At 45.4% G+C, this 12,688-nt stretch overlaps 1 protein-coding gene across 1 annotated transcript in view; it reads right to left on the bottom strand.

Annotated features, from left to right (window-relative positions):
- Window positions 1–1,427: 1,427 nt before the first annotated feature.
- Window positions 1,428–12,688, bottom strand: part of LOC310754093 (transmembrane 9 superfamily member 2-like) — a 53,978-nt gene continuing 42,717 nt past the window's right edge. The window contains exon 17 of the mRNA XM_083595609.1: window positions 1,428–2,076. Coding sequence (XP_083451735.1) covers window positions 2,009–2,076 — 68 coding nt within the window. The 3' untranslated portion in view covers window positions 1,428–2,008. The remainder of the gene's footprint in view (window positions 2,077–12,688) is intronic.

Genomic DNA, 12,688 nt, shown 5'->3' with positions numbered 1-12,688 from the left:
AACATTACTAGTAAACTACCAGTTTGGTTCCAGTACTGTCATTTTCTCACAATTTTACGGTTAAGGTGTGCTTCTTCTCCCCTTCACCCCCCCCCCACTCTCCCAAACCTTCTGGTAGAAGTTGCAATTTCAATGGGAGCCTTGATTCCGTACACGGTTATTTGCCCATTATTCTGTGCCTGAAAAGGAGAATTCCCTGGAGATGTTTTTTTAAAAAAAGGAATATATACGATCTCCAGGCCATATAGTCTAAGGCATTTCGACAACGGCTCCATGGCCTTTCAATATATTAAGATGCCTGTCAACAAACAGCACAGGAGGGGGAAGCAAAGCAAAACACAAAAATATGGCCAACGTGCACAACTGATTAATCTGGCTCTTTATGGAACAACCCAGGGGCACCCTCTGCTTCGCTGTTGCAATAAATCTGTGTTTTCAATGCAGCGAGTCAGACGTCCAAGTGTTTTTCCTCCAGTTGAAAACAGACAATAAATCACATTGGCTACTACAGATGCTTATGTCAACTATAAATCCCTGGCTCCATCACTGCAGAAGGGCGGACCTTCCTAGCAAGTCAAAACAAAAGGAGGGGAACAGAGGAGAGGGTTATAGACCTTTGCATGTAAAAGGTTCTGGGGTTTGATTGCTGGTATCTCTAGGTAGGTGTGGAACCAGGGGTGGAGAGCCTATGGCCTGTCAGATGTTATTATTTATTATTTGGTTATTAAATTTATATACCGCTCTTCATCAAGAGACCATGGGGTGGTTTACAACATGGAACACATAATAAAAAGGACACCACCACCCACTTTAAAAGGCCATAGGTTGATTAACAGCCAAAGGCCTGCTTGAAGAAGAATGCTTTTGTCTGGCACCTAAAGATATGTTAGAAAGGCATCTGGCAAGCCTCCCTGTGGAAAGTATTCCACAATGGGGAGCCAACACAGAAAAGGCCCATTCTCATGCTGCCACCCTCCAGAACTCTCATGGAGGAGAAACACAAAGAAGGGCCTCAGGTGATGATCTCAGGGTCTGGGTCAATTTCCATGTGAAGAGGTGGTCCTTGAGATATTGGGGTCCTGAGCCATTTAAGGGTTTATAGGTGAGCACCAGCACTTTGAATTGGGCCTGGAAACTAACTGGTAACCAATGCAGTTGGGCCAGGATTGACATTACTGTATATGCTCAACCCGCCATGACCACTGGCCATGCTTTTTGGGGCTGATGGGAGCCATAGTTCAGCAACATCTGGAGGGCCAAAGGTTTCCCACGCCTCATGTAGGTAAACACTGCATTAGATGGATGAAGGATCTAACTAGAATAAGGCTGCTCCCTATGTTCCTTTTATTACAATATATAAACAAATGGTTTTGGGACTTCAGCAAACTAACTAACTCAAGGTAACTGATGAAGCAGCCACACACCAGTCTGTTGGAACTGTGCAGCTTTATTCAAAACGAAGACAGTGTGGTGTTTCTCCTCCTGCCAAGAGATCTGCACTTGACACTAAATGCTTGTACATTTGTATAAGGTGACCAGCTAACCTGCAAAGGAGATGCAGACTATTATGTACAGTTGTACTTAAATGTTAAGTTTTTAAAAGTCACATTTTTTTTTACATAGGATTCTACCGGACGGTCCTATACTGTGAACAGAATAATCAAATAACTGTGTAAAAAGAGAAGTAGCAAAGTCACAAGAAACCCCAGCTTGGGAGAAGCAAAGAGTGCAACACACACGTTGTTAAACTGGATTCGTTCTTTCAGCTGCAAACAGTAATAATAATAATAGTAATAATAAACAACTTGGGATGCAGCATTTGTAAAAAGTGATAGAAGTCAAGTTCTCTGGAATTGTCCAACATTCCTTGGGTCCCGTTCTGCTTTTTGGTGCCAAGATACCAACTCTGCATGTCTATTTTTAAGGTGTCACGTTTATCCCAGTACATGGTTAATATATATATATCCATTGACTTGCTGGATATGTTCAAGAGAAACGTGGAAGATCTTCAGTCTACTTTCACAACGCTGTAAATCTTACTAACGAACCAGAAGCACGCAAAAAATCCAATCGTTCCTAAAAAAGAAGAAGAGAAGTTGAGATGTTTACATGCTCCTGGAATGCAAAAGGCGCCCTTCCTGAACAGGGTGAAATGTTGGGTAGTTCTTGTTACACCACCTAGCACTTGCTTAGGTTACTTTCTCTTTTGTCAGAGATTGGTAGGCTAGAGGGAGTGTTGGTTTGAGTTTGCAAGGCACATCTTACCTTCTTAAGCAAAACCACATGCTCAGGATCACTTAACATGCACATCAATTACGCGAAAATTGTTAAAGAGATCCTGCGTGTGAAAAGTTTCCTTGAAAACTTAAGTCACATGCAGGGATTATCTATTTAAAATAAAAATAGACCGCGTAAGGCTGTAGTTGACTATCCGCGCTCAAGAAGAAACAAAACTCCTGTTAACCTAGCAGCCAAATCCAAGCTGAATATCCACTGTATTGTTCACCCAACATTTTCTCAGTGGCAATGCCATTTGCCTAACCCTGCGACTCACTACCCAGAGTCACTTCTGGGAAGCTGTGAAGAATGTACAGTACACCACTATGAGAACGGAGACAGAAGGACTCAAGTCAATCATTCTGGACTCATAGTGTTCTGTGAGCATTAAGAATAGCCCTGCTGGATCAGGCCAGTGGTCCATGTAATCCAGCATCCTGTTCTCACACTGATGAACCAGGTGCTTCTGGGAAGCCCCCAAGCAGAGCCTGAGTGCAAAAGCAACTCTCTCCTCCTGCATTTTCCAGCAACTGCAATAAAGCAGCTCCCAGAGTCCTGGGAGGCACATGGAATTGCCCGCCTCTTTGTGCACCGACTCTATGTTACAAACGTGACATGAAGGCTTGCAACATGAATCCTGCTGTGTGGAAATTCCTTGCAGATGGCCGCAGTGCCTGGAGACAGTCAAGTTGTGCATCCATAGCAGTGACCAGAGGAGGAATGCAGAGAAAAGAAATGCCATGGTGCATCTGCAGCAACACAGCCAGGCCCCTTCATCTGCCCCACCTGCAACAACACATGTCTCTCTCCTGTGTCAGTCTCTACAGCCACAGCAGGAGCTGTAACTCTCCAACAGTTTGACTTTACCCCTGAAGGTGCACTCTTCCATTGTCTCCCAAGACAAATGGATGCCAATAACAGTATGCGCACTGAGGTCTACCATGGTTGAGCATAAAGCCAGAATTCCAATACTCCAAATAACTACAAAGCAATGCTCATGTCATGTGTTCCCTCCAGGTATACACCAAACATGAAGAGGGAGTGGAGACGTGCCCTACTGGACACACTTGAGCTTGATTAGTTATGCCTGCCAAGAGGTGCTTATGTGTGTGCAACAGTCTTCATGCATGCATCTTCCATGTGATCAAGGGCTCATGCACAGCTAGGTGCACACAGGTGTCCCTCTGCAGGTATTCAGCTTAGCACAAATCCATTGGAAAGAGGAGCACAACGACGGAGGTGAGAGGACACCAGACTGGGTCCCAACTCCCTTGCCACCCTGTACAGAGGTGGATGGCTCTTTGCACCATATGTGGACATGGCAAGAACACAACGACCTATCCCACATTCTTTTCAGGGAAAGGACATAGCTCAAGTGGTGGATGGAGCATCTGTTTTGCACACAGAAGTATCTGGGTTCAACCCCCAGCATCTCCTGACAGGGCTGGGAGAGACCAGTAACTACGATCCTAGAGAGTCACTGCCTGGGTAGACAATACTGAGCTAGGCATGCCAACATTCTGATTCCACTTAAAATTTACTAATTAAATTTTGCATCTGTGGCCACTCTTCTGAGCTGCCTTGTTTTTAGGGATGTGGGAGGGGGGTGTTACTGGTTAAGAGGGGGAAAGAAATATTAAGAAATAAACTCTGGTTGCTGCCTGTTTCCAAGACATTCACATTTCCCAACGAACTATCTCTATCGCAAATGCATCCCATACACCCTTCTAGATAGCAAGCCATGAGAGAAGCACAATGGCTTTGCGAGCACCTCCTTATGAACTGAATCCTTATGCATGCATGCAGATTAGGCAGGTCAGTAGCTGCTGCTAACCAAAAGAAGGCACCCTTACAAAGGAAAAATAAAAGGGTTCACCCCGACCCTCTCCCCCTGCAAGCACTGCTGCCCTCTTCCCCACCACCACGACACACCTGGCTTGCTATTCTAGTCCCCTCATATTGCCACTTCTCTCTTTTTCCCCAGTTAAGGCCTTTTTTCCCACAGCCTGCTATTATGTTCTGCAGATTACCCTCTTCCGCAGGGTTTGCAGCTATCATCCTTTCAAACAGTGGGGGGACGGCAGATTTACTGCGCTTGATAGGAGATCATACGCCAGCCACAAAAGGATATTTAATTCCTTTATGGGCTTGACATCTCAAAGTCTTTCCAGTCTGCAGTCAATTCTCACTCCTCCCCACTGTGTGAGGCACTCCTATCTGGCGCTAGTGTGACCTCTGTGGCCTCCCGGATCTCACATTTAAAATTTTTGTTTTCTAGGGATCCTCAGATGGATAGATGCAGAGTTAGACAGACAGAGGGCACATAAACACACACACACTCCCCATGCACACATAAGCATCTAGGAGTTAAAAAAAAGGGGGGATTCCCAGTTCCTAGATGTTCCGACAGACTTTACACATATTGAACTGGTGGTGAAAGATCTGCACTGGCTACCTATTAGCTACAGAGCCAAATTCAAGGTTTCATTGTTGATATTTAAAGTCCTAAACAACTGGGGGAGGGCAGCATAAGAGCATAAGCAGAGCCCTGCTGGATGAGGCCAGTTACCCATCAAGTCCAGCATCCTGTTCTCACAGTGACCAACCAGCTGCCAATGGGATGGATATCTAGCACAGCTTTCTTCTAAAATGATAAAATACACCTATCTTTTTATTTTAGGAAGTAATGGGTGCATTATAACCTTCTGAGCTAAGAACACTCACTGAATCTGGGAGGGGTAGATTTGGGGTGGGAGGTAACCTCTCCTCTCGCCCCTGGTAGTTCCTTGAAGAAATTTAGATGGAACCCCAGAACTACACTTCCTCACATATGAGACAGTTCAAGCCTCCCTTAGGACCAAGGCTCTCCAAACTCCCTTGGGATCCTACCATCTCAAGCAGAATAAAACACAGCCAAGAGTCTATTGGTGTTCCAATATAAACTCAAGCAGGCATAGGGTGGAGAGAGTGGATAAGATAAAAGTTTTACTCCTTATAGAATATTAGGAACTCACGCAGCACTCAGAAAAGCTGAGTGCTGCAAGACTCAGAGCAGGCAAAAGGAAGTGTTTTCCCCCCAAAACAATACAAGTTAAACTATGAAACTTGCTTCCACAAGAGATCATGATGGCCACCAAAACAGGATTTGACAAATGCATGGAGGATAAAACTATCAACAGCCACTAGTCACGACGGCTATCTGCTCCCTACACTTGGAATATCCGCTGCTGGGAACTGCGGGTGGAGCAAGTGCTCTGGCACTCAGGTTCTGCTTGTGCGCCCCCACAGGCATTTATCTGGGTTGCCACTGTGAGATCAGGATGCTGGACTAGATGGGCCATTGGCTTGATCCAGTAGAATGTGTCTTATGTCATAAACATATTGCATTCCCAACAAAAAAGCTGAATATTTAGACAAGTTCGAGCAACCAGAGAGCCTGTGGATCTTAATACGTGAATAATAAAATGGGCATTCCCATATTAATTATTTGGACTCAAAGTCAAAGTGTGGCTTCCAAAGGCTCCATCAAGGTAAAGAGCAAAGGTCAGAATTCCACCACTGCAGAATTACTGCAAACCAAGATCTCCTTTAGCAAAACCACAACGCCAGCGATCTAGCGATACGGTAGTGACTGGAAGGAAACTCAATAAAGCTGTTCAGCTATCCAAGTTCAGCCGTCCTTGCCAACACCAAAACCTGTGATCAATTAGTGCAAGCAAAAGAAATAATTGGAAACACAGGTCAAGAACAAAGCTGCATTCCCCACTCCCCGTGTTTTTGCAAACAGAGACCCTTCAACGCACCTCTCTCACTACAGAGGTAGCTGTCCAAATCCAACCTCCCTCTAACATCCAACTTAAAAGTGCCTGGCTGACAAGGCTGTTTTGCATTATCAGTAGCTTTCACCAAGCGAAACAGGATGTTTTCCTAAATAAAAGCATTTTATGGAATATAAAATACCATTCTGATAGCTCATAGTAAACTGTCAGAAGGGTTCCTATCTTAAAGGTTACAGAACGATGTGAAGAACAAGGAGGCTACTCTGTGCAGCTTGTCAGACAACACAAGGGGGGCGGAGAGGAGATCCATTAAGTTGCTCATGTCCTCCCCCCAAAAAAAATTAAGCCTGGAAAAAAAGGCCTTATCAGGAGAAGAACACCTTTTAAGAGCAGAACACCACATATCTCTTATATGGCATTTTATGGAACACTAGATAGTAGGATTTATCAGAGGTGAATATACTAGAATAAATGAACCACTTGCTCTCACCAGTAAGGGAGTTCTTGTTCTTTATCTGAAGAAAATATGGAATTCCTGAAGATGGAATTTAAGTTTCATGAAGCAACTAAGTCCCCCTCCAGTGGTTGATATCTATTATTATAATTGTGCATTGCCTTTCAGCCAAAAACAAATACAAAATTCATAATAATAAAAACAAACTAGGAAATCCCCCAGGGCTATCTGGGAAACCATTAGATCCGTCAAACTCTGAGAGCCGACCATCCTCATAGGTCCCTCACCACTGGGGGGGGTGTGTGTGCTGAGAGCCTAAATCTCATCAGCAAGTGGTGTGACCATGACAAGGGACTGATGTCAATATTCTCTACTTTCAGATCACCCTCTTCTTGCCCAGCCAGGAAATCAAGGTCCAGAGTGTGACCTGCCACATGAATTGGATCAATGACATGTTAGAGCAGCCCCATGCTTGTTGTGGCAACCATGATGTCCTGAGCCACCTGCTTTGGCCTGGACGCTGAGGTCCCTCCACACGGCTTCAGTCTCAGTGATACAGGCCAGATCGGCCTCCTCATTCCCAATCAGATCAACAGCAGCAGACCTGAGGGCTGGCTGATAAGACAACCACAATTCCCCAGATTTGAGGGAGCCACTAACTGCCTGTGCCCCTCACCAGGCTTGCCCCACACATGGTATCTCCCCCTTGCCTAGAACCACTGCAGTTGGGATTTCCCCTGCTCTCTTCAGCTCCTCTCTTTCCAGGAACACCTTACCTCCCTTAATTTAGAAAAGGAATAAAAAAACCCAAATTATTTTTTTAAAAAAAGATAAAAAGCAGTTACAACAAATTTAAACATTTTAAAACATTAGGGCAAGGCCATCCCCAAAGAAAATAATGTTATGGGGATGGCGCTTGCCTCTCCCTGATGCCGCTCCCTACGAAGGGGGCAGTGTCAGCCCCTACTCCCCTGGTAGATTCAGCCCAGGTGGGTTCTCAGTCAGCCAGCCAGCAGGGGGTGGAACAGGGCAGTCTTCCCTCTGCTGGCCAGAGGTGCAAAAATGCCTGCTTCCTCGAGAGGAGGGGGAATTCCAGTGGCTGTGGAGGTGAGTCAGCTCTCTCCTCCATTGTTGATCTCTGGCTGCTGCTACCCCTGAGAGTGAAGTGTCTTGGGACTGAAAGGGCAGAAGGCTGGGAGGCTAACCATGGGTGGAGAAAGAGCCAAGGGCAGTTGGTGCCAGCTATTTCTGGTTTTGTCCTCATCCTCCTCCCTGCTAAATTCCACAAGGAGAAACCTGAGGCTAAGGAAGACAAAACTGACAGCCACCCAGACTACCCACACTGCTTGTTGGTGGAGGCTGGTAAAAAGGCAGAAGTTGGTGGGGCAGCGTCCCACTTGCCCTAATGGTCCAGCCTGCACTTCCGCCCTCTGCAAATCTACAGAGGACACTTTTCTCAATGGAACATTAGCTAAACTGGAGGATTCACTGCACCACACTGAACAAGGGGTTCGTGAAATACTCTGGTGATGTAGACGGCAATGCCTTCTAGTTACAGGCCTGAGCGGAGGGAACCAGCTATTTCCAAACCATGTATTTACAGGGACCACTTCTCTAATTAAAACACAACATTGAAAGACAAGCACACATCTGGTAGCAGATTCTCTTCCTCATAATCTTGTCTGGATTACACCCCTCCCTCCCCCTTTATTGCATTACAGGCATCACTCTAATAAATGTCTGTAGCAGCCTGTTTGTCCAAAGTGTCCTTTCTTCTAGAAAGGGCACAGCATTCATGTATCTCTTGCCGCAAAATTTTGCAAGCCAGAGCCTCCGTCACTAGCTCTGGAAGCTCTGAGTGCACGAAGAATGCAAAGGGCATGACATTGCACACAAAAAGGAGAGGCTCACCGGGCAGGATACATCCCAGTGAGGTTCGGCTGGAAATCTCATGTGTATGCATATGAATTGTGAATGTCTGCACAGTGTTTATAGCCAAGCTACGAGGTCAGTCAATTCCCTTTTCCGTTACATCTCGGTGTTGTGTGAGCACGCATGAGATTATGGGTTGTATCCAGTACAGCAGTAAGTTAAAGTCATTCAGTGGTATACCTGTTTCATCGGAGAAATGCTTTGCACTAATGAAACGCTGCTGCGCAAGAGAACAGACAAGCTGGTTGCTGGTAACTCTGTTGCCACAACGAGTTTACGCTAGCAAAAGAGTTGCATTTTATTCCTCTGTTGCACAGCTTTGCAACTCACCCATATGCTAGTGCAAGAGCCTTGGTGGTAGTACGCAGATAGCACTGGATACAGCCACACACACACACACACACACACACACACACACGTGTATATATGTTAGGAGGGCTTTTTAATGAAACATCCCAACCCTATTCCCACCAGTCTGGTCATAGAATCATTATGTTTGGCACTCAGAGACGGTCCAGCGCAGTGAGGACTGTTTCTTCCTTGGGTGTGCAGACATGTACTTCCAAACTTGTGGCACATCACTCTTGCCAAATAAGCAGCCCAGAGTTCATTAACAACAAAGGAGGAGCTCTGCTAGATCAGACCAAAGGCATACCTACTTCAAAAACCTATTTCCGACAGTGAAGAACCAGGTGCCTCCCGGGAACCAAGAAAGCACAATGACCCTTCACCCAGAGGTGCATACAGCTACCATGACTAATAAACCTTGACAGACCTCTCCTCCTCCACGGAATGATAGGCATGTAGGCCTGTATGGTGGTGTGGTTCGAGAGTAGGAAGAAGACCTGGGAGACAAGGGTTCATAACACCACTCAGCCCCAAAGTTCACGACCTCTTAGCCTAGCCCACCACACAGAGTTGTTTCAAAGATGAAATGGGGGGGAACCATGTACCCCACCTTGAGCTTCCTGGAGGAAAGGTGGGACATAGGTGTTAATAATAAAACAAGTAATTCCTTTTTAGAGCTATTCAAGATGGTGGTCATTGCCATAGTCTTGTGGCAGAAAATCCCACAAGTTAACTATGTGTGTTTTACTGCCGGTCGCTCTGCATTCCCCAATTTTATATACAGATGGAGGAACAGCCTTGCTCACTGAAGTGCTGCCCTGCCGTAAAAGTGTTAGATGGGATGTTTCAAACCACCACCACCCACAAGCCAAAGCATCCTCTCTAGTCAACATGCAGGCTCATTTTATTATGCTCAGACTAACATCCCAACCTCTTCTCTTTGATCTTTTGTTCTCCCCCTCCTCTAAACACCATATGTCAGTAATGAAACAGATCAGGAGCTACTTCCAGTCTGCATGTGCTCTATAGAAGTACTCTGTGCTGACATGGAGAAAAGCTGCATTTTTATATTGAGTGTGTTTCTTGGTTCCCCACCACCAATGACCATAACTCAGTGGTGAAGTATCTGCAAAGGATCCTAGGTTTCATCCCCGGCATCTCCAGCTACAACTGGGAAAGACTTCCTGTCTGAATTCCTGGAGAGTCACTGCCTGTCAGTGTATACAATACTAAGCTAGAGGAACCAATGGTTCATAAGGCAGCTTCCTATGTTCCTAGGTAATGTCGCAATACTTGAAATGAGTCTGTCTATACTGTATTGCACCTGACTCTTCGCAAACGTGCATTTAATGGAGAGAGAGAGAGAGAAGAACTCAAAGCTCTGGCCAATTGCAAGAAAGCAAAAAACAGAATATATATCCTGCACTCTGGCAACAGAGTGTGTGTGTGTATATGCACATTGGTTTTCTGCAGCCAAGAACTGTCTACATCATACCGCTTTCAATCGCCACACAGTGGGGGCTGCTTTCGGAATCTGGAATTCTAAACACAATTTACCCAGGAGATCAAAACTCAATTTTGAAAATGGCATGAACTCACATGTGAAAATGATGATCACAAAACAGAGGGTGTAGAGTAGCCACCTGCTTCCAACTAAATGCAGCATTTTCTTCTGTGTCCAAGCACGTAAGAAGGACAGTAATCATAAAGCTATCCCTGCACAAAATATACCCATTCACTTACCATATTATTACCCGGAGAATCATACTGAAAATTGCTAGCTACAAATTTAGAAGAACAGAAATAATAATTGCAAGAAGCAGCATGGTATTAGGCCAGCACAACGAGGTCCTGTGTTACCCTCATGGGCTATTGGGGGAGCCCCGAAGACACCCAAGCTAGGGGCCCAGAAGGGGTGGGAGAGGGGTGAAGAGTCAGACACACAAATCCAGGCACTGCCATCTCACTCATAAAACCACTTGTCTTCGGTGGAAGGGTAGAGCACCACCAAGCCACATTCTCCTTCAGTGCTCTGGTTCCTGTTGCCTGGGCATGGGAACCCAGTTAGGATCACTGACTGGCAGCAAGGAAAAGACCTATTGCACAAGATGACACAGGGCTCTGCTCTTTAGAAGGTCCCAGGTCAAATCCTGGCAGCCACAGAGCTGTGGAAGCCCCTCCCCTGAGACTTCAAAGAGATGCTAAGACCAGACCAACGACACAATGCTGGATGAAAGACACCTTAGCAAAGAAAGTTTCATATAATGTAGGGGTGGGGGACCTTTTTCAGCCAGAAGGCACATACCCTAAAGGAGAATCTGCCTTGCCCCACCCTCTAGCCCAAGGAACCTTCAGGAGGGTGTTGCTACTGGAGGAACAGCTGTGAGGGGTGAGAGACTCAGTGTTGGCCAGCAGGTAAAGGCTTTCCCCACCTGCCTTGCTCTGCCCTCCAGCCCTTGGAGCCTTCATAAGGGAGCTGTTTCCAGAGGAAGAACTGAGGGGTTAGAGACTGTTTGCCATCAGGGGGTGGTTGGTTTCACCTGTGCAGCTGCACCTCCAGCCTGACGAACCTTTGGAAGGGGAGTCTCCGGAGTATGTGTGCATGAACTTAGCAGTGCTTAGTTTATTTTTTGGGTGCTATTTTGTTAAGGTTGTTTTATAGACTACAAATGCTGTATTGATTTGTTCATCATATAATATGAACTTTGCTTTAATTTTGATGTTTAGCCCATTTTTTAAGTTGCTGCTTTGTTAACAGTGTTTTATGGATTGTAATTGTTCCACCGATTATTTGTTGATTATTGTATACAACTTATGCTGTACGTGGGATGTTCTATAATGTTATTGCTATTGATTGTTTTTAAACTGCTTTGGGACGCATCGGAATGAAAAGCAGAATATAAATATAATACATCAGCTTTCTGGGAGCCACATAGCAATGCTGGGTTGGACCTGATGCAAAAGTGGGCAGAACAATGGACATAACTTACTGAAGTTCAGTAAGTTATTTTCCACCCATGCAAGCCACAGGTCTACACACACACACACACACACACACACACACTTCACCCCCCCTCTTACAGGCAAGCAAGAGACATCATTATCATTCAAGGACACATGCCAACCAGGCAAAAGCACTCAAGGGGGGGCATGTTTTGGGGAGAGATCAGAAGGCAAAACAGAGAGGTCTGGATATCATGGTTGCTTTGTATTTTCCATGGTACTCGTTTGGTCAGACTGCAACTCTTCGGTGGGTACAAACCTCAAACCCAAAGTCTGAAGGTTAAGGAACACACCCATCTCCCTTCTCACAAGCTGATTACCTCCTCTTTTTCATGGTTTGCCAACGGTGCAAACCAGGAATTGCCTTCAAGCCATGATTCAAAAATGTGGTTTGAAAGTGGGCTTGCAAGCCACAGTTTGGAGACAATATCAGCACTCAGAGGGCTAGAACAAGCAAGCAAAGTGATATGTTCCTAAGCCTCCAAACTGTGATTGGCACATGACATCTAAACCAGACCTTAACGCGAGAACACACAGGTGTAAACTTTGCCACGGCACATTTAAGCCTCACTGCCCTTCATATCAAGGAGATCAGGGCCGACATATCTGACTATTTTAATCCCTTTCAGCAGCAGCTGTGACAATTTCAATTATCATTTCCTATATGAAAAGGATATTTCTGATTCTAGCAATTTATATCACACAAGCGAAACTGAAATTGGCAGCTAACCCAAGCTAAACCCAGACAGGCATTAGCATACTGCTTTAGTTCAGAATTAAAACTTTTTTTGTTTTAATGCTAGAATTTATTTGGGGTAAATTATAGGGGGGCCATCTGGAACTTGCCTGCAGAGCTGTGGACTTAAAGAAGGGTTTAGCTGGGAACACCAATTCC

The sequence above is a fragment of the Podarcis filfolensis genome (assembly GCF_964270895.1).
Source record: "Podarcis filfolensis genome assembly, chromosome: Z".
NCBI lineage: Eukaryota > Metazoa > Chordata > Lepidosauria > Squamata > Lacertidae > Podarcis > Podarcis filfolensis.
Note: the sequence above shows the minus strand (reverse complement) of the source record. Positions and strands in the feature narration are given on the sequence as shown.